At 47.3% G+C, this 27,122-nt stretch overlaps 1 protein-coding gene across 4 annotated transcripts in view; it reads left to right on the plus strand.

Moving 5' to 3' along the window:
- Positions 1-27,122, plus strand: part of galnt1 (UDP-N-acetyl-alpha-D-galactosamine:polypeptide N-acetylgalactosaminyltransferase 1) — a 265,777-nt gene that overhangs the window by 144,444 nt on the left and 94,211 nt on the right. For all 4 annotated transcript variants that reach the window (XM_072508906.1, XM_072508905.1, XM_072508908.1 and 1 more), the window contains one exon: positions 19,487-19,653. In XM_072508906.1, the coding sequence (XP_072365007.1) occupies positions 19,487-19,653 (167 nt within the window). The remainder of the gene's footprint in view (positions 1-19,486; positions 19,654-27,122) is intronic.

Consider the following 27,122-nt stretch of genomic DNA (forward strand, 5'->3'; position numbering starts at 1 on the left):
GCCTGCCCAAACTTCCTGTGCGCCTGCCCATGTTCCCTACGTGGCCGCTACCTCCCTGCCGCCCGCCCAGCAACAGCCCCTGCAAGTCACGGCCCACCCAGCCACACCAGCAGTAAAAATAATGCCTGGGCCCCAGTGTTACTTTTGTGGCCAGGCAAAACACCCCAGGAAACGCTGCCCTGCTGGAGATGCTACCTGTTCAGCCTGTGGCAAGAAAGGCCATTTTGCAAACGTCTGCCGCTCCACCGCTGCCTCGGGGTCCAACACCGCGGCCTGCTACTCCTGGGTGCCGCCATCCTCCGTTCCCGGCTCGCTATTCGACATGGGCGCCGCCATCTTTGATTAACCCCGGCCCGGCTTCCTTCACTTCCGGTCCGCCGCACGTCACTTCCGGTCCGCCGCCGATTGTCGCTTCCGGGTCCGCCCCGCCACCGTTCGTCACTTTCGGACCTGCGCACTCGACCGAAATGCTGCAAACAACTGAGATGCAGCCAACGACAGCAACCTGGCCTCCAACAGCAGCCTACGACGCCTGGGCGCCGCCACCTTCCGCAGGCCGCTCCCCAGATCCGGCACCCTTCTCCAACAGCTCCACCATCGCATCCATCGTCCTCGACGAGGACCAACCGCATCAGCTCGCCAGATCCACCATGGAGGTTCAGGTAAATTGTTTCACTGTTACCTGCCTCTTCGACAGCGGCAGCACGGAGAGCTTCCTCCACCCGGACACCGTGCGCCGCTGCTCCCTCAAGGTACTACCCACGCGCAGACATATTTCCATGGCCTCCAACTCCCAGTCGGCCGAGGTTTCGGGCTACTGCGTCGTCACCCTCTCTGTGAACGGCGTGGTGTTCCAGGATTTCAAATTCATGGTCCTCCCTCACCTCTGCGCCCCCGCGATCCTCGGCCTGGACTTCCAATGCCAACTGCGCAGCCTCACCTTGCATTTTAACGGCCCCATCCCCCCCCCCCCCTTCACGGTCTCCAACCCCCAGTTCTTCCCTGAACCCCCCCCGGGTCCCACCTGTAGTCTCTCCACGCTCAGGATCTCCCCCCCTCCCCCTCTTCACTGTTTGCTAACCTCACCCCCGACTACAAGCCCGTGGCTACTAAAAGTCGGTGTTACAGTTTCGGGGATCGCCAATTCATTCGAGCGGAGATTAAGCGCCTTCTCTCGGAAAAGATCATTGCTCACAGCACCAGTCTCTGGCGAGCCCAAGTGGTGGTAGTCAAGTCTAGCGAGAAACACCGCATGGTCATTGACTACAGTCAGACCATCAACCGGTACACGCTGCCTGATGCGTATCCCCTCCCCCGCATATCTGACATGGTCAATCGGATTGCACAGTACCGGGTGTTCTCCACCATAGACTTGAAATCCGCCTACCACCAGCTCCCTATCCTCCCTGACGACCGTGACTTCACGGCCTTCGAGGCGGACGGCCGCCTCTACCACTTTCTTAGGGTACCCTTTGGCGTCACCAATGGAGTCTCGGTCTTCCAACGGGAGATGGACCGAATGGTGGACCAGAACAGACTGCGGGCTACCTTCCCGTATCTGGACAACATCACCATCTGCGGCCACAACCAGCAGGACCATGACATCAACCTCACTAAATTACTCCAAACTGCCAAACGCCTCAATCTCACGTACAACGAGGCAAAATGTGTTTTCGGCACCACCCGCCTCGCCATACTCGGCTACGTGGTGGAGAATGGTGTCCTCGGCCCCGATCTCGACCGTCTGTGCCCCCTTCTCGAACTCCCCATTCCCACCTGCCCCAAAGAACAGAGGTGATGCCTCGGGTTCTTTGCCTACTATGCCCAGTGGGTGCCCGAGTACGCTGACAAGGCCCGACCCCATCAGCGTTCCCCCTCATTCCCCCTCCCGCCCGAGGCCTGCCAGGCCTTCCACCTCCTAAAAACCGCTATCGCCAAAGCCGCCATGCATGCGGTAGAAGAGTCTGCACCATTCCAAGTTGAGAGCAATGCCTCCGTCTTTGCCCTGGGTGCCACCCTCAACCAGTCGGGCAGGCCCATCGCCTTCTTTTCCCGCACACTCCAAGGCCCCGAGGTCCGCCACTCCTCTGTTGAGAAGGAGGCACAGGCCATAGTGGGCGCCGTCCGGCACTGGAGGCACTACCTGGCCGGAAAACCATTTACCCTCGTTACTGACCAAAGATCAGTTGCGTCATGTTCGACAACAAACAACGAGGTAAAATCAAAAATGATAAGATATCACGGTGGAGGATCGAACTCTCCACCTACAATTATAGTATCTTATACCAGCCAGGTAAGCTCAATGATCCTCCTGATGCCCTGTCCCGTAGTACTTGTGCCAAAGCACAGGATGACCGACTGCGGGCACTACATAATGACCTCTGTCACCCGGGCATCAGGCGGTTCTACCACTACACCAAGGGCCACAACCTGCCCTTCTCAGTCGAGGAGGTCAAGGCCATGACTAGGGACTGCCAAGTCTGTGCGGCGTGTGAGCCGCAATTCTACAAGCCAGACAAGGCGCACCTAATCAAGGCTACCCGCCCCTTTGAACATCTCAACATTGACTTCAAAGGGCCCCTCCCCACCCACAACCGCAACACTTACTTCCTCAATATCATCGACGAGTACTCGCGGTTCCCCTTCGCCATTCCCTGCCCCGACACGACCTCCGCCACCGTCATCAAAGTGTTGCACGACCTCTTCATGCTGTTCGGTTATCCCAATTACATTCATAGTGACCGGGGCTCCTCCTTCACGAGTGAGGAGCTGCGTCAGTACCTGCTCGCCAGGGGCGTTGCCTCGAGCAGGACGACCAGCTACAACCCCCGGGGGAACGGACAGGTGGAGAGGGAGAACGCGACAGTTTGGAAGGCCGTGCTGCTAGCCCTCAAGTCCAAAGGCCTACCAGGAGGCCCTCCCTGCCGCACTCCACTCTATCCGGTCCCTTTTGTGTACTGCAACGAATGCTACCCCTCATGAACGGATGTTTCTCTTCTCCAGGAGATCGGCATCCGTGACATCGCTTCCGTCCTGGCTCCTGTCCCCGGGAGACGTTCTGCTCCGCAAGCACATGCGGACCTCTAAGGCGGAGCCCCTGGTGGAGAGAGTCCGTCTCCTCCACGCCAACCCACAGTACGTGAGCGTACCCCGACGGGCGTGAGGAGACCGTCTCCATCAAGGACCTGGCCCCCTCTGGGGCCCCTGCCGCCCCCGCCCCGCAACCTCCACCCCGCTCCCTCTGCTCCCGTCGATCCCTCGGCCTGTTACTACTCCGTGCCAGCCGCTGTCATCCCGCAGTGTCGCCTCGAGCCAGCCGAAGCGGTGGGGGACGTCATGCCGCCTCGCGACCCAGCACCACCGACCGCACGGATACCGCCGGACACTACCTCAGCGCCGCAGCTCCGACGTTCAAAGAGATCGACCAAACCCATCGTTCATCTCGACCTCTGACGACACGGAACCTCCTGATGGACTCTGTTCGTTACTCCCTGTTTGTTCACTTGTGTTTGCTACTCCATATTTTCACCCCGGACTTCCTTCTAAACAAGGGGTGAATACACCACGGTACTTCCCTAGCATTGTACATAGTTATATAATAGTTGTGTGTAACGTGGCCCTGTAATCCTGTGTATGGTACTGTGTATTGTACTGTAGCTCTGCAGAGGTTCGGTCACCTGTATGTAACCTGACCTGGCCACGGAGAGCTCCGCTTTGGCCACTCCCCCGGGAGTTAAGTATAAGACCCAGCTTCTGAGACCGGACCCATTTTGTCTGGGGTCGTCTGTGTCGGGTAAGCTTCCTATGTAGTGTATTAAAGCCTTGGTTAACGTCTCACATGTCTTTGTGGTTCTTGACGATTAGTGCTTCAATTTTGGGGACGAGTATTTCATTTATGCCAGCTGTAGTTTCCATGGACAAAATGGATGCAAGACTACTAAGATCAGAGAGACAGATACATTAACCAATTGCTTAAGAAAGTGGAGATCATGTGACTCTACCTTTTGTTGGCTTAAGAGCAGTCAGTAAACGTTTGTGAAGAACAATGTAAGGAGACACTAGAGGCTCCTCTGTGTCCCTTGAAAGGTTGATTAATTGTAAATTCCTGTTTGCTGGAAATGTGCAATGCCAGCAATACCTTGCCCATCCCTAGTTGCCCTTGAACGGCTGCAATCCCAGTGTTGCTGGTGCTCCAACGAAGTTGTTAGATAGGGTTTTCAAGATTTTGAGCCAGTGATGGAGCAGCAATATACGACTAAAACAGGATGGTGGACTTTTTTAAAATTTAAAGTACCCAACTCTTTTTTTTTCTCCAGTTAAGGGGCAATTTAGCATTGTCAAGCCACCTACCTTGCACATCTCTGGGTTGTGGGGATGAGACCCACGCAGACACTGGGATAATGTGCGAGACCCACGCAGACACGGGGATAATGTGCAAACTCCACGCAGCCAGTAACCTGGAGCCGGGATCGAACCTGAGTCTTCGGTGCCGTGAGGCAGAAGTGCTAACCATTGCACCAACGTGACGCCCACTGGATGGTGTGTGACTTGGAAAGGAACTTGGAAATGACATTGTTCCCACAATATTGCTGCTCAGCATTATTGGTGGTAGAGTTCACAGGACAGGGAAGTGCTGTTGAAGTCACTTTGGTGAGTTGCTGTCTGGCATCCTCTGGATTCAACATACTGTAGGTATGTTATTGGTGGAAAGAATAGGTATTGAATCCAAGGTCACCAATCAAACAAACTGTTCTATCCTTGGGTGTGTCAGCCTTGGCTTGTTGGTGTCATTTTTACCTCTCCACTGGAAACTTTGGGATTCAATTCTCGCTCCAGAGGATTGAGCACTTAATCTAGTCTGACTTCAGTGCAGTACAGAATGAGTGCTGTATGGTAGATGGTAACAAAATAGTTGTCTTATTGCAGTTGCAACTATCCAGGTGAGTATTCCACCACAATTAATTCTAGTGGAGACGGGCCAGGAGTTAAGTCACACATCATCAAATATTTGGTATTGATATGGTTGGTTCAGTTCAGATTCTGGTCAATGCTGGCACTTAAAATGTTGATGTTGAGGAACTGTGTAACGGTGGTAATATTGAAGGTTAAGGAGAAATCCCCACGCGGTCTTTTGCTCAAGATGTTTTTATTGATTTTCATACTTTTATGGTACATAGTCCAGCAATTACAGAAAGGTAAATGCTTTCACACTTAGTGCTCCCTCGGAGAGACGAAGAGAGACAAAACAGAAAGAGCTATGTCGCCTGTATTCCATGGTCTCAACCCCCCTCTCCCCTGCGGTTCCTGAGTTTTTTGCCTGCTCTTTCTCTCCCCAACACTTCCCCCTCCACTCCCTTTCCCTCCCCTTTCCTTTGTTTTGTGGCTCACTTGTGCCTCCCCCTGCTGTAATTGGTTGCTGGCTATGAACAGGTCTTGGAACACGTTGGTGAATGGTAGAAGTTCTCGAATGTTTCACTGACCGTTTCTGTTTCAGGTACCAACTGCCATTGTTGTCCCTAACCTGCGTTATTTCCTTTGTACTTGCCTGCTTTCTCAGCTGGTGAGGCAGCTGGCTTTGTCTCCATTTTCATCTAAGGTCCCCCGTGACTGTTGGAGTTGGCTGACTGCTTTCCAATTGGAGAGCAGGCCTAAGTCCATTTGTAGCTTTTTCCTCTCCGCCAGAAGCTCTACGCCGGCCCACCTCCTGTATGGAGTCAACCAGTTGTCACCGAGCCGCCCCCTTTTCCCTGTCCTTTGCGCTTTGTAAGCAATAATCCCTCCTCTGATCACAGCCTTTAGGTTATTGGTAACATACCCATCTATGGCCTGTGATATTGTTTCGCGAAAGGCCTTTTTAGCAAGAAGGGCCGTGTCCAACCTCCATGGGGATGGCATTGGGCCCAGCTCGTCACCACCTCGCAGCAATGTAGTGTGGAGCGTGGTCGGAGATTACAATTGATATTATTCCGCACTTACCACCCCTGGAAACACCAATTTACCCATTACAAAGAAGCCGATCCTGGTAAATACTCTGTGTACCCGTGAGAAGAAGGAGAACTACTTCTCCCCTGAGTGTGTGAACCTCCATGGGTCCACTACCCCATCTGTTCCATGAACTTGCTTGGTTCCTTCACCATGTTTGATATTTTTTCCCCGATTTGGGGTTTTGTCTGCCTGTCCGTGGGTCCTGTACGTAAAGTCCCCTCCCATGATGAGTTGGTACGTGTTCATGTCGGGGATTTCCGCCATAGTCTTCTTTATGATTCAGTGTTGTCCCAGTTGAGAGTGTACACGTTAACAAGGACCACTGGTGTCCGTCCCATGACGTACTGTCCCTTTTGGGTCCGTAACTGTCCTCTTCGCTGTAAACACCGTCCTCTTACTGAGCAGTACGGCCATCCCCCTAGCTCTTATCCCGTACATGAATGCTACATCTGTCCCACCCAACCCTTTCTTACCCACAGTCAGTCCTTCTCCCTCGGATGCGTTTCTTGGAGGAAGACTATGTCACTCTTTATACTTTTTAGGTGGGTGAAGACTCTTGTATCTTTTCATTGGGCCATTAAGACTCCTGATATTCCATGTGTCTATTCTGATGGGGGGGGGGGGGGGGGGTTCTGTACTCACTCCTGCAGGAGCAGCCATACTTACCTTGTGAATGCACCGCAGCAGGGTTTCCTTTGTCCAGAAGCATCCAAAATGGCTGCCAACTATGTGTACCCCACGTGGGTGAGCCCCTGCACTCCGGTTTCCCTTTGGGGACCCTCCAAAGTGGCTGTTTGTGATGCCTTTATTTTTCTTTTCTTGTCATGTGCAATCTGTCATTGCCAGCCTAGAGCCCTCCCTGTTGTCCTTTTGTTTTTCCTTCAGATCTGTTTCTCTTGTGTGTCCCCCTCCCCTCCCCTTGCCCCTGTCGTTGTCCTGTTCCCCGACCGGAGAATGTGCCTCGGCCCCACCTTTTGATCGTACCTCCTGACACTAGCTTGCTCACTAGTGTGGTGGTCCCCCTCCTGGGGTCGGTCTAAATCTCACCTTCGCCTGCTGCACGTATGTTCCCCTTTCCTCCTTCTCCTCACCCTCTACTGTGCCCTGCTGCTCTTGCCCCCTCCTTTCTGAGCCTTGGCTCTCACATACAAACCGAGGTGACGCAGTCCTGTACCAATAATCTTTCACAGTTCCAGTATGCCAGTCTGTCTGCTTCATCGCTAGCTCTGTTGCTGTCTTCCCAGCTTGTGTTTAGGGATTAAATCGTTCCACATCCGCAGGTATGGTGAAGTAATGCTCCCTGCCTTGGAAGGTGACCCAGATCTTGGTTGGGAGCAGCATTCCAAATTTCACCCCGTTTTGTACAGGGCTGCTTTGGCTCTATTGAATTCCGTCCGATGCTTGGCCAAGTCGTCCCCAATGTCCTGATAAATCCTGATCGGGCGTTCCTCCCAGTTGCAGGACCTTGTTTGCCTGGCCCAGTTCAGGGTTCTTTCCCGGTCTTGGAACTGGTGTAATTTTGCAATTAGGGCCCAAGGCTGTTTCCCGGCTCTGGGCTTTGGCCGGAGTGACCTGTGGGCTCTGTTTATTTCTGGCGACTGGGGAAGCTGCCTCTCACCACCAGGTTGCCCAGCATCTAGGCCACATATTCATTGGGGTTCCAGCCCTCGGTTCCCTCCGGCAGGCTCACTGTTTGTAGGTTCTGGCACCGCGATCAATTCTCCTGATCTTCGATTTTTCCCTTTAGCCTCCCTTGAATAGTCATCAACCTGCTACCTCCGTTTCCAGTGCAGCGATCTGGTTGCTCTGGTCCGTTAAGGCCTTTCCCAGCTCCTTTATGGTTGTCCCCTGAGTCTCCAGCAGCTTCTCCGCTTTTCACAGTTGCCTGCATGGTGATCAGCGCCTCCGCTATCACCACCTTGACCATTGTCCTCACAGCAACTTTGATGGCCTTCTTGAGTTCCTGGAGTTTCTTCGTAAGGAATTCCCTCCATCCGCTCACCAAGGAGGGGGAGCTTGGTGCGTGGCCTGGTGGTCCCCCTCTGTCTGGTGTGGTCAGGGTTTTGTCATCCCGTGTGTTTGTCATCTCGGATCGCCTCTCCAGGATTTTGTTGACTCTTCCCCCCCCCCCCCCCCCCGGAGCTGCTGCTGCTCAGCATGACTAGTCTTGATGTTGTTAGAAAAGGGTGAGGTGGTGTGTTTTTCCAATTCCAGCAGGCTATTTTGAGTTTAATGTACGTCAATCCAAAGTCTCAGGAGGAGAGCCACCTTTCATGTATCCCTTCAGCACATTCCCATCACCGGAAATCCCCTTTGTGGATCCTGACACTGACCTTGCCTTCATAGACTTGGGCTAGATACCCTGAACTTGCCCAGAAATTTACTCCAGGTTACTGACACTAGCAGGTGTAAGACTTTGGTTTGAAGTTATTTACAGTGGAAGTTGTATCAGAAAGGTCTATGTTTAAAAGCAAACTTGCTGAACAATTGCACCCCCCCCTCCCCGAAACCCGTTTTAAAAAAATGTTTTAATTTTTAAAAAAGCACTGTCCACAACACTGCAAGGCTGCTGGACCTCGAGTGGCGTCCCATCCACTATTTACATCAAAAAGAGCATAGCCTCAACACTTTCAGTTCTCACAAATACCCATTGTGTCTCTCTCAGGTGATGACTATGCCCTACAGCTGGAACAACAATTCCTAAAGGTCCAGTGCAAAAAGGTAAAGCCCCAGTTTAAATCACAGTCAGCAGCGTGGGCCTCAGACTCGCTACTGACTGGAGGACCTTAGCTATTAACTTTAAAACTGCATATTCTTGAAATTCCCTTTTGTTGTCCATATTTCCTGACCTATAAGCTTCTAAGTCATGGATTTGTGCAGTGACCATTTTAACTTACCATCATGCAAATTGACCCAAGTTCCATGTCTTGGTGCTTTATAATATCTTCAAAGCTGAATGGTTTATATCTGAATAATTTGTGAAAATTGCGTTAATTTGTACGAAACAACAAGAACTTCAACTTTAAAAATTGTCGCTGTCTTAACATAAGACCATAAGACATAGGAGCAGAATTAGGCCACTCGGCCAGTCGTGTTGGGTGCTCTGCTACACAGACGAACCAACACGGTTGCAGATATTGTCATAGAATTTACAGTGCAGAAGGAGGCCATTCGGCCCATCGAGTCTGCACCAGCTCTTGGAAAGAGCACCCCACCCAAGGTCAACACCTCCACCCTATCCCATAACCCAGCACTAAGGGCAATTTTGGACACTAAGGGGAATTTATCATGGCCAATCCACCTAACCTGCACATCTTTGCACTGTGGGAGGAAACCGGAGCACCCGGAGGAAACCCACGCACACACTGGGAGGATGTGCAGACTCCGCACAGACAGTGACCCAAGCCGGAATCGAACCTGGGACCCTGGAGCTGTGAAGCAATTGTGCTATCCACAACTCTTGTTTTATTACTATCAATAACAACATCTGGAAACTTGTTACTATGGTTCGTTCATTACCCTTTAACCTGTGGACCCAGCCCTAACACTATCTTGGAGAGGCACTCAGCACATGGTGAATGTCTGAGTGGCACGCTGTGAGCTCTGTGCCCTGAGCTGTCTCCTGCTGCAATGAGCGGGAACTGTGGTGTACCCCGTTTTATAGTGCGTGTGCCCTTGCTTGTGATTGGCTGTGGTGTTGCGTGTGTGTTGATTGGTCCGTTGATCTGTCCATCAGTGTGTGTGTGTTTGTACCATGATGTTTATCTGAATATCATGACATCCACCCTTTTTTACAAAAATATGTGCCTATGTGTTAATAAATATAGATGTGTACTGAACGCAGCTGAATGTGTGTGCAATATCTACAACATGTACATGAGGCTAAACTATATACATAGGAAGGTGTCAGGTACAACATAGCAACGAGGTTGTACCATAAACAAAACAAATGTTAACTTCAAGCATCAAATCAAACTCCTGTAACGACAAAAAGAGAAACATATTAACATTGTGGCATAAAACTTTAGTGAGTCCAATGTTCAACCAGGCTCATAAGTCCAGCCTAGTAGGTGGGCGACGAATTCGGGTTGACCGCCTCAAGGATGGATCAGGATCCACCGGCTGAGGAATGGGCCTGGCCACAGGCGACAGAGGAATGGGCATGGTGGCAGGAAGCTCCACGAAGTCGACATCAGGAACAACAGGAGGGCGTGGCACCGGTGTATGATCACGTAGCGAGCGCGGAAGCAGGCGGAGAGCCCGGCGATTGTGCCAGCGAATGGAGCCATCAGGCATGCGAACCAGGAACGAGCGGGGAGCCACGCGGCGGAGAACTTCGGCAGTTGCCAACCAGCCACCCTCTGGTAGGTGGATGCGGACGTTGACTCCAGGCGCCAAGGCAGGAAGATCAGTTGCTCAAGTGTCATGTGCCACCTTCTGCTGAGCACGCTGCTGTCGCATCCTTTGCAGTACTGGAGCATAGTCGGGTGTAGGAACAAGAATGGATGGCACAGTGGTCCTGAGGGTGCGACCCATCAACAGCTGGTCTGGTGAGAGGCCAGTGGCTAGTGGGGCCAAGCGATAGGCCAGCAGGGCTAAACCGAAGTCAGATCCAGCATCCCCCCCTCCCCCTCAGCCTTGCAGAGGAGCTGCTTGACGATATGAACGCCCTTTTCCGCCTTGCCATTGGACTGGGGATGCAGAGGGCTGGACGTCACGTGTGTGAAGCCATTCGAAGCAGCAAAAGGAGACCATTCTTGGCTTGCAAAACAGGGCCCATTGTCCGACACGACAGTAAGCAAAATGCCATGGCGAGCGAAGGTCTCTTTGCATGTCCTGATGACAGCGGATGATGTCAAATCGTGCAGGCGTATTACCTCTGGATAATTCGAAAAGTAATCTATGATGATGACATAGTCCCCGCCAAGCGCATGAAAAAGGTCCACACCCACCTTCGCCCAGGGGACGTCACCAGCTCATGGGGCTGAAGCGTCTCAGGGGGCTGCGCCGGCTGAAACCTTTGGCAGGTGGGGCAGTTGAGCACCACGTTGGCAATGTCGCCGCTGATGCCCGGCCAGTAGACAGCTTCTCGGGCCCTCCGCCTGCACTTCTCAACCCCGAGATCTTCTTCACTAGGTGGCGAAGAGCCGTTGTGTGGGAGGCAAGGTTGGGAATGAACTTCCCCAGGATGTTGACCATCCCGAGAAAGCGTAGCACTGCTTTCTTGTCTGCCGTCTTTGAGTGGCATCGGCTGGTGGGTCCTGCTTGGGGACATCCAGTTCCTGTCAATGACCGCAACACGGAAGGCTTCCCGGTCGTCTGTATCACCGGTCTGTATATCGTCAGGGTATGACTCGGTGTATGGAGGCTGAATGGTCCGCACGTCCCTGCGAGGCTGGTGGAATTGGGGAGCGTTGGCAGGTTGAGCTGCTCGACAGCAGGCAGCGTAGTGGCCCATCTTGCCACAGCGGAGGCATTGTCGGTTCTTTGCTGGACATTGCCGCTTTAAATGTGCGGATCCACAGTTGCCGCACGTCGTGACGTCATGGCGTTCGTTGCGCCATCGCGCATGCGCAGTTCGGTCCTGCGTAGAGCGTGCCTGCGCGTCACGTCCCTCTGTGTCGACGTCTCTTTTGGCGCGTACAAGCGCGGGAGGCCGCGGAAAGCGTGCAAAATGGCCGCCCTTGTCCGGGCCGCGGGCTGGGAGGAATTCAATCGCCTGGACCCGCTCGGCCTCGTAGGACCCCTGCCTTGCCGATTTCAGCCGCGTAGGACCCCTGCCATGCCGATTCGGCCGCCTGGAATTGGGAGTAACGGCTGGTCGCGTTTTTATGGAGGACGCAGGCTTCAATGCGGTGACTAGGGTGAGGCTTTTAATTTTGAGGAGCTGCTGACGTAGGGTGCCCGAGGTGACCCCAAAAACTCTCTGGTCCTGAATCATGGAATCGGAGGTGGCCTCGTAACCGCAGGACTGCGCGAGGATACGGAGGTGTGTTAGGAAAGATTGAAAAGGCTCGTCCTTACCCTGCAGACGCTGCTGGAAGAGGTACCTCTCGAAGCTCTCATTTACCTCGACGCTGAAGTGTTGCTCGAGTTTAAGAAGGACCATCTTGTACTTCATCTTGTCCTCACCTTCCGCGAACACCAGGGAGTTGTAGATGTGGATGGCGTGTTGCCCTGCCGTGGAGAGGAGGAGGGCGATTTTCCGGGTGTCCGAAGCATTCTCCCTTTCTGTGGCTTCTGGGAAGAACTGGAAGCGCCGTTTAAACAGCTTCCAGTTGACGCCGAGGTTTCCAGCGATTTGGAGTGGCTGCGGCGGGCTGATGGTGTCCATGGCGCAGAATGGCGGATTCCTGAAGATGTGTAGGTAGGTCTCACAGTTGCTGGGTTCCAATCCTGGTACTATGTCGTGTTGGGTGCTCTGCTACACCGACGAACCCACACGGTTGCAGATGGTACAACTCTGTTTTATTACTATCTATAACAACATCTATAAACTTGTTACTATGGTTCGTTCATTACCCTTTAACCTGTGGACCCAGCCCTAACACTATCTTGGAGAGGCACTCAGCACATGGAGAATGTCTGAGTGGCTTGCTGTGAGCTCTGTGCCCTGAGCTGTCTCCTGCTGGAATGAGCGGGAATTGTGGTGTTCCCCGTTTTATCGTGCGTGTGCCCTTGCTTGTAATTGGCTGTGATGTTGCGTGGGTGTTGATAGGTCCGTTAATCTGTTCATCAGTGTGTATGTGTGTTTGCACCATGATGTTTATCTGAATATCATGACACAGCCCATCAAGTCTGCTCTGCCATTCAATCATGGCTGATATTTTTCTCATCCCCGTTCACCTGCCTTCTCCTATAACCTCTGATCCCCTTATTAATCAAGAACCTATCTATCTCTGTCTTGAAAACACCCAGTGATTTGGCCTCCACAGCCTTCTGCAGCAAAGAATTCTACAGATTCACCACCATCTGGCTGAAGAAATTCTCCTCATCTCTGTTTTAAAGGATCGTCCCTTTAGTCTGCAATTGTGCCCTTGGGTTCTAATTTCCCCTACGAGTGTTATATCCTCTCCACGTCCACTCTATCTAGGCCTCTTGGTATTCTGTAAGTTTCAATGAGATCCCTCATCCTTCTAAACTCCAACGAGGACAGACCCAGAATCCCCAACCGCCCCTCATATGACAAGCTCTTTACTCCAGGGATCATTCTTGTGAACCTCCTCTGGACCCTTTCCAAGGCCAGCGCATCCTTCCTTAGATACGGGGCCCAAAACTGCCAACAAAATACTCCAAATGGTGTCTAACCAGAACCTTATACAGCCTCAGAAGTACATCACTGCTCTTATATTCTAGCCCTCTCGACATGAATACTAACATTGCATTTGCCTTCCTAACTGCCGACTGAATCTGCACGTTAGCCTTAAGAGAATCTTGAACAAGGACTTCCAAGTCCCTTTGTGCTCCTGATTTCCTAAGCATTCCCCATTTAGAAAATAGTCTATGCCTCCATTCCTCCTTCAAAAGTGCATAACCTCACATTTTTCCACATTGTATTCCATCTGCCACTTCATTGCCCACTCTCCTAGCCTGTCCAAGTCCTTCTGCAGCATACCTGCTTCCTCAATACTACCTGTCCTTTGTATCATCCGCAAACTTAGCGACAGTGTCTTCAGTTCCGTCTTCCAGATCATTAACATATAAGTGCTGTGTGTTAATTTTGATATCAAATGAATCAATTACTAGATATGGTCAAGATTTATAAGTTAATTAGTTAAGAAAATGAATAGTAATTTACTGATACTCAAATGGAATGCTGCAAGAATTACATTACAATCACTTGCATATTTACAAAAGGAAAATGGCTATTGGAATCTATTGATATCCACAAGTATTGCTATGCAAGCACTCCCCTAAACTGATTCAAGTTATTCAAAAATAATACACTGTTTAGAGTTTCTTTATATTAATCTAAATGGCTTTTCAAATACCTATTTTGAGAAACAAATTGCAAATACAAATGTATACTTTCTATTTCACAGTTCATTTTGCCATGGAGAGTTCCAGTTTGTTTTATTTTCAGAGATTACTTTTACTGAAGGAATTTTCATGTAGTTTTGTTATCTGCATTCAATTTAAATGTACCAAATTACAAATTGTTGTCTGCTAACTTTTCCCAGTGATGAGGTAAAAGAATACGCATGGAGATGTTAAAATTTTGCAACAATGTTACAGCTTGTGGAAATGTGATGAAGAAAAACATCTGGTCTGGAATGAGTAATATGAAATGTGTCATATTATAACCTGGGCCAACCCCAACAGTTGCTAGGATACCGGATGGAAACCCCAATATTTGATTTAATTTGTAAGACTGAGGAAAGGATACTTTGTTCCAGTAGGGATTCCATGCACAAATAGGGATATGGTGTAGTAAAACAAACTTTATTACTAACAGTGTAAAACTAACTTTAACATGATGAAGAAAATAGCTTATAATTGCCAGTTAACCAATGCTTAACAATGAAATGAAACACTAATTCGTAACTGCTATCTTTAATCCCACTCCATCTCGGGTCAAAATCCACGTTTAAATGCAGTTAACAGACCCAGAAATACTTGCTATAAAGAGATGTCTTGGATAAACCGGTTTAAGAGAAAGAGATCCTTCAGGATTGGCTTTCAGATTCTTGCCTGTGTCAAACCATTGTTTAACGTGCCAGCACTTTTCAGAAATTGCTCTTCTGTTATTTGTTATAGATTGTCATAGAATTTACAGTGCAGAAGGAGGCCATTAGGCCTATCAAGTCTACACCAGATCTTGGAAAGAGCCCCCACTTGAGCCCACACCTTCACCCTACCCCGTAAACCGGTAACCCCACCTAACCTAAGGGCAATCCACCTAACCTGCACATCTTTGGACTGTGGGAGAAAGCCGGAGCACCCGGAGGAAACCCACGCAGATACTGGGAGAACGTGCAGACTCTGCACAGACAGTGACCCAGGCAGGGAATCGAACCTGGGACCCTGGAGCTCTGAAGAAACTGTGCTACCGTGCTGCCCTTAACCTGTTCACAGGCAAAATCTTTTCTAACTAAACTGCTTTGAGAGAAACTGCTTGTCTGTCCTCAGACAAATCTTTGACTGACTAAACTGCTAATCTGTTCACAGACCGATCTAAACTGTGCTCCAAAACTCAATATCGTATAGGGTCTTATAGAAACATAGAATTATGAAAGGAATAAATGAGATAGAAACCGGGAAGTTGCTTCCACTGGCAGGTGAAACTCGAACTCGGGGGCATAGCCTCTGAATAAGGCAGAGAAAATTTACGACTGAGTTTAGGAGGAACTTCTTCACCCAAAGAGTTGTGAATCTGTGGTATTCCCAGTGTAGCAGTTGAGGCTACCTCGTTGAATGTTTTTAAGGCAAAGATAGTTTTTTGAAGAATAAAGGGGTTAAGGGTTATGGTGAGCGGCCAGGTAAGGTGAGCTGAATCCTCAAAAAGATCAGCCATGATCCTATTGAATGGCAGAGCAGGTTCAAAGGGCCAGATGGCATATTCCTGCTCCTAGTTCTTATAAGAACATAAAAACTAGGAGCAGGAGTAGGCCATCTGGCCCCTCGAGCCTGCTCCGCCATTCAATGAGATCATGGCTGATCTTTTGTGGACTCAGCTCCACTTTCCGGCCCGAACACCATAACCCTTAATCCCTTTATTCTTCAAAAAACTATCTATCCTAGTTCTTATAAGAACATAAAAACTAGGAGCAGGAGTAGGCCATCTGGCCCCTCGAGCCTGCTCTGCCATTCAATGAGATCATGGCTGATCTTTTGTGGACTCAGCTCCACTTTCCGGCCCGAACACCATAACCCTTAATCCCTTTATTCTTCAAAAAACTATCTATCTTTATCTTAAAAACATTTAATGAAGGAGCCTCAACTGCTTCACTGGGCAAGGAATTCCATAGATTCACAACCCTTTGGGTGAAGAAGTTCCTCCTAAACTCAGTCCTAAATCTACTTCCCCTTTTTTTGAGGCTATGCCCCCTAGTTCTGCTTTCACCTGCCAGTGGAAACAACCTGCCCACATCTATCCTATCTATTCCCTTCCAACGTGTACAGTCCCAGGCTACTCAACCACTCCTCGTAATCCAACCCCTTCAGCTCTGGGATTAACCTAGTAAATCTCCTCTGCACACCCTCCAGTGCCAGTACGTCCTTTCTCAAGTAAGGAGACCAAAACTGAACACAATACTGCAGGCGTGGCCTCACTAACACCTTATACAATTGCAGCATAACCTCCCTAGTCTTAAACTCCATCCCTCTAGCAATGAAGGACAAAATTCCATTTGCCGCCTTAATCACCTGTTGCACCTGTAAACCAACTTTTTGCGACTCATGACCTAGCACACCCAGGTCTTTGCACAGCAGCATGTTTTAATATTTTATCATTTAAATAATAATCCCTATTGCTGTTATTCCTAGCAAAATGGATAACCTCACATTTGTCAACATTGTATTCCATCTGCCAGACTCTAGCCCATTCACGTAACCTATCCAAATCCCTCTGCAGACTTCCGGTATCCTCTGCTCTTTTTGCTTTACCACTCATCTTAGTGTCATCTGAAAACTTGGACACATTGCCCTTGGTCCCCATCTCCAAATCATCTATGTAAATTGTGAACAATTGTGGGCCCAACACTGATCCCTGAGGGACACCACTAGCTAGTGATTGCCAACCAGAGAAACACCCATTAATCCCCACTCTTTGCTTTCTATGAATTAATCAATCCTCTATCCATGCTACTACTTTACCCTTAATGCCATGCATCTTTATCTTATGTGTGGCACCTTGTCAAAGGCTTTCTGGAAATCCAGATATACCATATCCATTGGCTCCCCGTTATCTACCGCACTGGTAATGTCCTCAAAACAATTCCACTAAATTAGTTAGGCACGACCTGCCTTTTATGAACCCACGCTGCGTCTGCCCAATGGGACAATTTCCATCCTGATGCCTCGCTGTTTCTTCCTTGATGATAGATTCCAGCATCTTCCCTACTATCGACGTTAAGCTCACTGGCCTATAATTACCCGCTTTCTGCTTACCTGACTACTTCAACCCCAAACTAAAAGCTGTTTTCTTTTGTTCGTACTCTCGCTCTCCCCCCTTGCTCTCGAAATAATAATCTTTATTAATGTCACAAGTAGGCTTACATTAACACTGCAATGAAGTTGAAGGGGATTAAGAAGCTAAAAGATTTGTTTCTTAGGGGTCGGTTTGCAGGACTGAAGGAGCTGGAAGCGAAGTATGGGCTGCAGCGAGGGGAAGTATTTAGATACATGCAGGTTTGAGATTTTGACAGAAAGGAGATACAGAACTTCCCGGTGGAACTGGCCTCCACATTGCTGGAGGAGGTGCTGATAACAGATAATTAAACGTTGATAAGTTTTGGTCCTGTCCAAAGCTAGAGGATTACTGGAAGGAGGTTTTTAGGGTAATTTCCAAGGTGGTGCACGTGAAACTGGACCCGGGTCCCCGAGAGGCCATATTCGGGGTGTCAGACCAGCCAGGGTTGGAAACGGGTGTGGAGGCAGATATCGTAGCCTTCGCCTCGTTGATCGCCCAAAGGCAGATCCTGTTGGGATGGAGAGCAGCCTCTCCACCCTGTGCCTTGGCGTGGCGAGAGGGACCTGTTGGAATTCTTGACTCTTGAGAAGGTTAAGTTTGAACTGAGGGGAAGGCTGGAGGGGTTCTACAATTCATGGGCATTATTCATTATGCACTTTCAAGAACTGGATAACTTCGAACATTAGTTGGTTGGGGGGAGGGGGGCTGTATGTATTAAGGGTGACTATGGGTGATTCCTGATTCCTTTTTGTCATTTGTTTATGTAAACATGCGGGCTAATGTTTGGGGTTTGGTGGGAGGATGGGATCGTTGTTATTGATATGGGGATTGACATATTTGTTACTGATTATTGTTTATTGTTGGTGGGTGTAAATCTGGGAGAAAATGTGAAAAAGGAGGAGAATAAAAAATATATTTTTTTAAAACACTGCAATGAAGTTACTGTGAAAAGCCCCTAGGCACCACACACTGGCGCCTGTTCGGGTACACGGAGGGAGAATTCAGAATGTCCAATTCACCTAACAAGCGCGTCTTTCAGGACTTGTGGGAGGAAGCCGGAGGAAACCCACGCAGACACAGGAAAAACGTGCAGACACCGTACAGACAGTGACCCAAGCTGGGAATCGAACCCGGGTCCATGGCATCGTGAAGCAACAGTGCTAACCACCATGCTACTGTGCCAACCATCCCTTGCGCCCTTCCCCCTTGCGCCCGGTTTGGAAGCCAGCATTATTAGAAATCTAGCAGTAAACCAATAATGGCAACATCTTCTATATCTGACCATATTCACGAAACCAGCTAACGTAAATTGGCCACAAAGTTTAAAAATCTACGGCTCGAGGACAAAGGACATTTTAACCTTATATTTTTTTTTTGTTATTGAACTCTAACTTCCCTTATTTCTGTTATCTGTATATGTGAGTTGATGCTATTTTATAATTTTTCTTTTGCACTTAGTGATAAATTTTGACTTGAAAGCTTTTTCTGAATTACTTGTTGCTCACAGCTTCAATAGTTAATTGAATGTGTGTTTGTAAAAGAATATCTTTGTGAAAAATAAACTTAAACCTTTGTTGTTGTGATTAGCTGTGGACATTCATACCAAAGCTGGTCAAAACCAATGTAAGATTAAATAGACAGTTGTGAAGTTTTGCTTGACTTATCTTTGGAGTGAGGAATAATCTTCACTTAGCAGTTACGTTAATTTGGTACACTCCAAAGATTAGGTGGATTAAATGTCATTTGTGGAATAAACATTCTTGCACTGAATGTTTTTCCCCCTCTCCCCACCTCATGTTTTATGTATGTATGATACAGTTTATATATCTCATTTTTAAAAAAAAAAGTAATTTAACTCAACAATTTGAAATATTTCAATGATATAAGATGTGTGTGTTTAAATGGGTCAAGTGTTATTTTTTTCCACAGTGACCAAGATTTGTGACTTTTTTTTTTATTAAGAATGATATCGCTTTCTTTCTAATAAGGACCACATGTACGCTCATCTTGTAATAGTGTCCACTTATTATTTTAAAGACAATTATACGATTTTTAAACATTTAAGAATTTGAAGCCTGTATGAACTACTTGAAAATTGTTTCCTGCAGGGGTGCTGTTATGCTGGCATATTTACAGTGTGTTTCTTTTGTTTCTGATCTGTTTCAACAATTGGTGATATAATTTGTATGCAAGATAATTTGAGTACATTTTGTGCACCAAAGCTGGAAACTCGTGCATTTTTGCTGACGATACGTTTCTGCCATTCAGCCATTTGCCAAACGCTGATGTGTCTAGCAAGGATTTATGTAAACGATAGTATATGCAAAGGACGTTGTTTACACATTACCCATGTTTTGTTCTCCTTTTTAGATGTAAAACAAAAGTATATCCAGATGGCCTACCAAAGACAAGTGTGGTGATAGTGTTTCACAATGAAGCGTGGAGCACTCTGCTACGTACTGTGCATAGTGTGATAAACCGGTCGCCGCGACATTTATTAGAAGAGATTATCCTGGTGGATGATGCCAGTGAGAGAGGTAAGATAACATTTCCATATAGTAAGGGAAGTAGCTGTTAAAGATGTCTAAAAGGGGATGGTGGGATTGTTGTTGTTGATATGGGGATTGACATTGTATTCGTTACTGCTTATTGTTTATTGTTGCTGGGTGCAAATTTGGGAGAAAATGTGAAAAAGGAGAATTAAGATATTTTTTTTAAAAAATGTCTAAAAGTATCAGTGGGTGGCATGGTAGCACAGTGGTTAGCACTGTTGTTTCCCAGCTTGGGTCACTGAGGAGCCTGCACGTTCTCCCCGTGTCTGTGTGGGTTTCTTCCGGGTGCTTCGGTTTCCTCCCACAAGTCCCGAAAGACGTGCTATTAGGTAAATTGGACATTCTGAATTCTCCCTCATGTGACAACTGGAAGTATCGGTAGTTGGTGTTGTTGGCCCGTACGCTTGCCATGGGAGCGTTGTATGGGAGTTTTACCCGGGAGGTGAACCATGTTCCAAGCCCGAACTGCTCCAGTACCTCTGAGGTATTTCCATTCGACTCTGTCGAAGGCCTTTTCTGCGTCTAGGGAGACGATCACCTCAGGTGTTCTCTCTCCAGAGGGGGTCATTATCATGTTCAACAGGCGCCTGATGTTCAAGGTAAGCTGGCTACCTTTGACAAAGCCCGTCTGGTCCTCTGCGACCACCTCTGGTACGCAGTCTTCTAGCCTTTTGACCAGTATTTTGGCATCTGTATGACCCACATTAAGTTGGGTCTTTGTCTTTCTTAGGTATCAGCGAGATTGAGGCCTGTGCTCGCGTGGGTGGCAGTGTGCCCTAGCTAGCGAGTCTGTGAACATCTCCCGCAGGTGCAGGGCCAGTGCTGTCGCAAATCTTTTGTAGAAGTTCGCCGACATTGCAGTGTTAATGTAAGCCTAATGGTGGCACTAATAAAGATTATAAGATTATTATAAGAGTAAAAATTTGGAAAGGGAGTGAACAAACAAAATGCTTCCAGAGCAGGGGTTCTATTGTTTAAATTTTAGCAATTACACCAGTTGAAACAAAATGGCCTTGGTGAGGAAGACCGGTTTTATGTCACACATAATAGCAGTTCACCAATGGGTCACTGACCATGAGTACCATGAGACTAAATTTCACTTGCTTTGGTTTTATTTCCATATTGCAATAAAGCAAAGTCAAAAGTGTATGTTGCCTGGCCTGTCAAGTGTTTCTAGCCCTTTCTGCTTTTTCCGATTTACAACACCTGCAGTATTTGGCATTTGAATATAGAGTTAAGCATGGTTGGGGTTTGGCAGTGGTGGAAGCAGATTTAAGCAATGTTGGGGAAAGGCACATGGTGATGTTAAATTTGAACTTGTAGATAGGCTAAAACATATCCATTATTAGAGACAGCATAACTTAAGACAGTGGAAGAGAGGAGATCAGGAGAGAAGGGATGAAGGATAGTGATGGATTCACAAGATTTAAGATGATGAAAAAAGGAGCACACCAGCTAGGAGCTATGTATCCTCTTTCAAATAGCATTAGCGATTTTGATTAAATAAGCACAATAATGGTGGATAAATTCCAGATACTCGTATCTATAACAATTTACAACAATGTTTCTTGTTTAAATATGATTTCTCTTCAATGGACTCAACTGTACTTCCTTGGTGAAACCTCCAACATGAAAGATTTAAAGATCACAATGAATAAATATGTGTGTGCACCTAATTACATCATCACATAAGTGAAGGTGCAGATGTGTGCGTATGATATCATGCATGATTAGAACTGTGCTTGCAAAAGAAATATGGGTGATTTGTGCGAACTTAGCCTGCCAACAGAGGATAGTTTTTTTAATGATATCACCAAATGAAATGAACACATGCACAAACAAGCAAATTTCTACCCATGTGCAAAATACATTGTTTTTTTGGCAGGAGTCGATGCATAGAGGTTTTGTGGTTCTAACTGGAAGGGTATATATGGGAGAACTGCTGGATGTAATATATTTGATTAAGGTGACATACAAGTTGTTGCTACATAGGATTAGTGCTCATAAGATTGCGGGCAGAATACCCCCAAGCCCCAGCAGGCGATTTCAATGGAGGGCAAAGGAAGAATTCGGCAAGAGGCCCAAAGATTTGCTTTTACGCCGGTGTGAATTTCCCATGGCTGGTGCCCGCCATGGTGGTTTGGGAAACCCACTGAAGGCCCTATGTAACATATTTTTGTCCCACTAATGAGATGCAAATGAAGGTCTGAATACCTGCACCTGATTCTCCACGGCACCAGCGGGAAAACACACCAGTGTGAAATACGTTTGGAACAATGTGGCGTGCTGAGGTCAGGACTCGCCTGAACAATGCCTGCGGGGCTGCCTCTGGAATTTAGGATGGAGGCCGACGGCAACCCTGCACCATGGAGCACCATAGGGGATGTGGGAAGCATCGACTGATGAACCTTCCAGACTCTAAAGGGGTCCATCTTCCAACCTCAATGTTCCTGGAGATCCATCTTCATTTTCAGGAGTCCATCTTTTTTCTTCAATGGTAGGTCAGTGATGTTGGCACCGTTTTTATATGGCACCTCAGATGGGATGGCAGGCAACATGCCATCAGGCTTGTCACACCATAGAATATGGTGCAAAATATCCTTTGCATAATTAATGAGGTCAGGACCAGAAGATTTGGCATGTTTTCCTGCCTGATTGATTGATTTATTGTCACATGTAACGAAGTATAGTGAAAAGTATTTTTCTGCGGCCAAGGGAACGTACACTGTACATACATAGTAGACAATAAGAATAATCGACAAAGTACATTGACAAATAGTATATCGACAAATAGTGATTGGTTACAGTGCGGAACAAGTGCCAAACAAAGCAAATACATGAGCAAGAGTAGCATAGGGCGTCGTGAATAGTGTTCTTATAGGGAACAGATCAGTCCAAGGGAGAGTCGTTGAGTCAAGTAGCTGTGGGGAAGAAGCTGTTCCTATGTCTGGATCTACGGGTCTTCAGACTTCTATATCTTCTGCCTGATGGATAGGTCTGGAAGAGGGAAAAGCCTTGGTGTGAGGCGTCTCGAACAATGTTGTCTGCCTTTCTGAGGCAGTGGGAGGTGTAGACAGAATCAATGGAAGGGTGTGATGCGTCGGGCTGAGTTCACCACACTCTGCAGTTTCTTGCGATCTTGGGCCGAGCAGTTGTGCCATGGGAATGTCACTTTATGAAATGTTTGTCTGCTCAAGTGGCTGCAGTGATGTCAGCGTGTGGGTGGAGTTGAGCTCTGGCTCTGCTTTTTAGTTTCGCTTTGAGGAAAGCTTGGGTGTGTCTGTGTTTCTTAGTTTTGTTTTAGTGTTGGAGCTGCAGCCAGCCAAAGAAGGTGTAACTTTGATCTCTCTGCCATCAAGACTATCTCTCGATCATTTGATGAATTCAGAGTGATAACTGCTCTCAGTAGAGAATCTAAACCTGATGTGCTTCTGTAAAAAGGTTTTTGTCTTATCGATGTTAAAAGGAAAGTTTAAGAGTTACTTAGAGAGTACTGTATTCTTTGGAGGATTTATTGGTGTTGATAGTAGTGAAGATGTTTACTGTGGGTTTATAAAGTGTTAACTGGTTTCATAAATAAACATTGTTTTCATTTAAAAGTACTGTAGATTTCTGTTGTATTACACCTGCAGAGTAACCCCGTGTGTTCCACATAACCACAATCTATTAAAGGTTGTGGATCAGGTGAACTCCATGATACACTTTGGGGTTCTCTGAACCCTGGCCCATAACAGTTGCCATTCAAGCCGTGATGCAACTGATAGGATGCTCTATTGGCACATCTGTAGACGTTTGTGAGAGTCGATGCAGACATGCTGAATTTCATTAGCTTCCGTAGGAAGTAGAGACATTGTTGGGCTTTCTTGACTGTTGCATCACCGTGAGTGGACCAGGAGACTGTTGGTGAGATGACCCCCCCAGGAGCTTAAAGCTATCAACCATCTCCACTTCGGTGCCATTGGTGGTGGGGGCGGGGGGGGGCGTCACGCTATGCTTCCTGAAGGCAATGATCAGTTCCTTGGGCTTGCCGACATTTAGAGAGAGAATGTTTTCGGTACACCATGCAACCAAGTGATCTATCTCCCTTCTGTAGTCTGATTCGTCATTGTTTGAGATACGGCCCGGTCGTATCATCAGCAAACTTGGAGATCGAATTGGAGTTAAATCTTGCCACACAGGCGTGTGGCCTCCGCAGTGGAAACACTCTACATTTCCGCCCCCGCCAAATGACTTAGTCCCCAGATAGGAGAATTCACCCTGGCTGTGATCTATTAGCTTGGATTGATTAATGAACACAAAATAGAGATTAGGAAACTTGTCGTTTTTGGATTGACCGGTGTTATGATCTGACAGGTGGTAAGTGCCATGCAAGCCAAATCCCCAAAATTGGAAGTTTGACATACAGTCATAACTATTTTCTGTTTGTATTTTACCACAAGAAAATACCTCTACTGAAGTCAGGAGCCACAAAATCCAGTAACACCTTTGGGATTATTAAATTAAATCATTTATGAACAAAAGAAAACTTCATTTGGTAAGGCTCGCAAATAATATTTTGGCAACAGTCCTTGTAGATATTTAATCTGTAGAATTCCAGTGATATTGCCACAAGGCACAGCCCACTGTTTCTATAGGAGGAGGTACCTCAAAGGGTTTCGCTCTCCTCTCTCCCACTCAACTGGAAAAATTCCAACATTACAGTAAAAATTCAAGAATGTAAACCAAAACCCTGTTTTCTGGAACAACCAGACACTTTGCTCGGTTAGCTGAAGGCTGCTTACTTCACTTCTTCAGTTCTGTGTAAGTACACAGCACTCTCAGGAAATCTTGCACGGCCACACCTAACGCAGCTTCCAACCTCTCTTTAAATATGTTTTTTCTCTTTCCTCTTTTCCCGAATGTCCCTATCATTCTTTGACATTTACCTTTCCCAGAATATAAAAACCTTTTGTGTTCTCCTTATGGCCACCACTTTCAGGAAGTATTAAATTTGATAACTTTGCCTTATTTACTTATTACCTTTTCTAAGCTGTAAACTCCTTAACTCCCTTTGAACCAGTTAGCACTGGAACTACGCCGCTGAGGACCCGGGTTCAAATCCCGGCCCTGGGTCACTGTCCGTGTGGAGTTTGTACATTCTCCTCAGGTCTGCGTGGGTTTAACCCCCACAACCCAAAGATGTGTAGAATAGGTGGATTGGCCATGCTAAATTGCCCCTTAATTGGAAAAACAAAATAATTGGGTACTCTAAAATTGAAATAAATAAATAAATAAAAATCCAAACCCTTATCACACCAAGCCCCTTTGCTGTCCTCAACTTTGAAGACACTCAATCCTCAGCTTAATTAAATTAGTCGTACACATACAGTCACACACAGCTCCCTCAATCCTTTGACACACTGCCACAATCGATCCTGATGTGGAGATGCTGGCATTGGGCTGGGGTGGGCACAGTAAGAAGTCTTGCAACACCAGGTTAAAGTCCAACAGGTTTGTTTCGAATTACTAGCTTTTGGAGCGCAGCTCCTTCATCAGGTGAATCCATCATTCACCCAATGGATTCACCTGATGAAGGAGCTGCGCTCCGAAAGATGGTGATTCGAAACAAACCTGTTGGACTTTAACCTGGTGTTGCAAGACTTCTTACAGTAGATGCTAATAGTATTTAAAAAGTAACGTTTTCTTCATATCAGCTGCAACTAGTGGGATGATGCGAGCATCAGTGCTTGGGCCTCAGTTATTTGCAATCTATAGCAATAGCATCCTTGAGGGGAGCTTATGTATCTGCTGATGATGCACGCTAATTGGGAAAGTAATCTGTAATGAGGATACAAAATGAAATACAAAATGGATGCAAAGAGTGCAGGGACAAGAGGGTGGTAGATGGAGTATAAATTACAGAAATGTGTAATTTGATAGGGAGAATAGAAAAACATTTTTCAAAAGGCGAGACGTGCTTGTTGGTAGAAATTTGGATGTTCTCTTAGATAAATCACAAAGTAACATGAAGGTACAAACAGTTAGGAAGGCAAAGGTACAAACAATTAAGAAGGCAAAAGTATGTTCATCTTTTAATGTAAAGTGGTTGGAGTATGAGAGTAAGGAAGACTTGCTGCAATTGTATAAACATTTTGGTGGAATCACATCTGGAGGTGAGGACAGAGGAGCCTTAGCTCTTGACCTTGCTTCTGTGTGCATGAGGAAAAGGGCTGTAGTGAGGATGAGCTAGTCGACCACCGCACCGTGCTACAGGAGGCCATTTAAGTGGGGGAGCAAAAAGACAAGTGATAGTTATGGGGGATTGTATAATTGGGGGAATTGATGGCATCCTTTGTAAGCAGGATCGAGAGTCCCTCATGGTATGTCGCCTGCCCTGTGCCCGGGTGAGAGACATCTCTGACCGGCTTGAAAGGATATTGAGTGGGAGGGGGTGGATACAGTTGTTGTGGTCCATGTTGGGACAAACAACATAAGCAAGACTAGGCAAGAGGATAGCAAAAGTTTCTACAAATATATAAAATGAAATAGAGTGGCTAAGGTAAACATAGGTCCGGCTGAGAAGGGATTTAATAATGGGGAATGAGGACATGGCTGGGACACTGAACAGGTATTTTGTGTCGATCTTCACAGTGGAAGACGCAAATAACATTCCAATAATTGAAGGCAAGGAGGCACTGGCAGGTGAGGACCTAGAAACGATCATAATCACTAAGGAGGTAGTGTTGTGCAAGCTAATGGGGCTAAATTCGGTGATGTTTACGTTAATGATGGAAAGGGATAAGTATACACCGCAGGGCAAGAGTTATAGCTGGGGGAAGGGCAATTATGATACCATTAGACGTGACTTGGGGGGGGATAAGGTGGAGAAGTAGGCTGCAAGTGTTGGGCACACTGGATAAGTGGGGCTTGTTCAAGGATCAGCTACTGCGTGTTCTTGATAAGTATGTACCGGTCAGACAGGGAGGAAGGCGTCGAGCAAGGGAACCGTGGTTTACCAAGGAAGTGGAATCTCTTGTTAAGAGGAAGAAGGAGGCCTATGTGAAGATGAAGTGTGAAGTTTCGGTTGGGGCGATGGATAGTTACAAGGTAGCGAGGAAGGATCTAAAGAGAGAGCTAAGACGAGCAAGGAGGGGACATGAGAAGTATTTGGCAGGAAGGATCAAGGAAAACCCAAAAGCTTTCTATAGGTATGTCAGGAATAAGCGAATGACTAGGGAAAGAGTAGGACCAGTCAAGGACAGGGATGGGAAATTGTGTGTGGAGTCTGAAGAGATAGGCGAGATACTAAATGAATATTTTTCGTCAGTATTCACTCAGGAAAAAGATAATGTTGTGGAGGAGAATGCTGAGCCCCAGGCTAATAGAATAGATGGCATTGAGGTACGTAGGGAAGAGGTGTTGGCAATTCTGGACAGGCTGAAAATAGGTAAGTCCCCGGGACCTGATGGGATTTA

This window comes from Scyliorhinus torazame, chromosome 6 (assembly GCF_047496885.1).
Source record: "Scyliorhinus torazame isolate Kashiwa2021f chromosome 6, sScyTor2.1, whole genome shotgun sequence".
In the NCBI taxonomy this organism is placed as follows: Eukaryota; Metazoa; Chordata; class Chondrichthyes; order Carcharhiniformes; family Scyliorhinidae; genus Scyliorhinus; species Scyliorhinus torazame.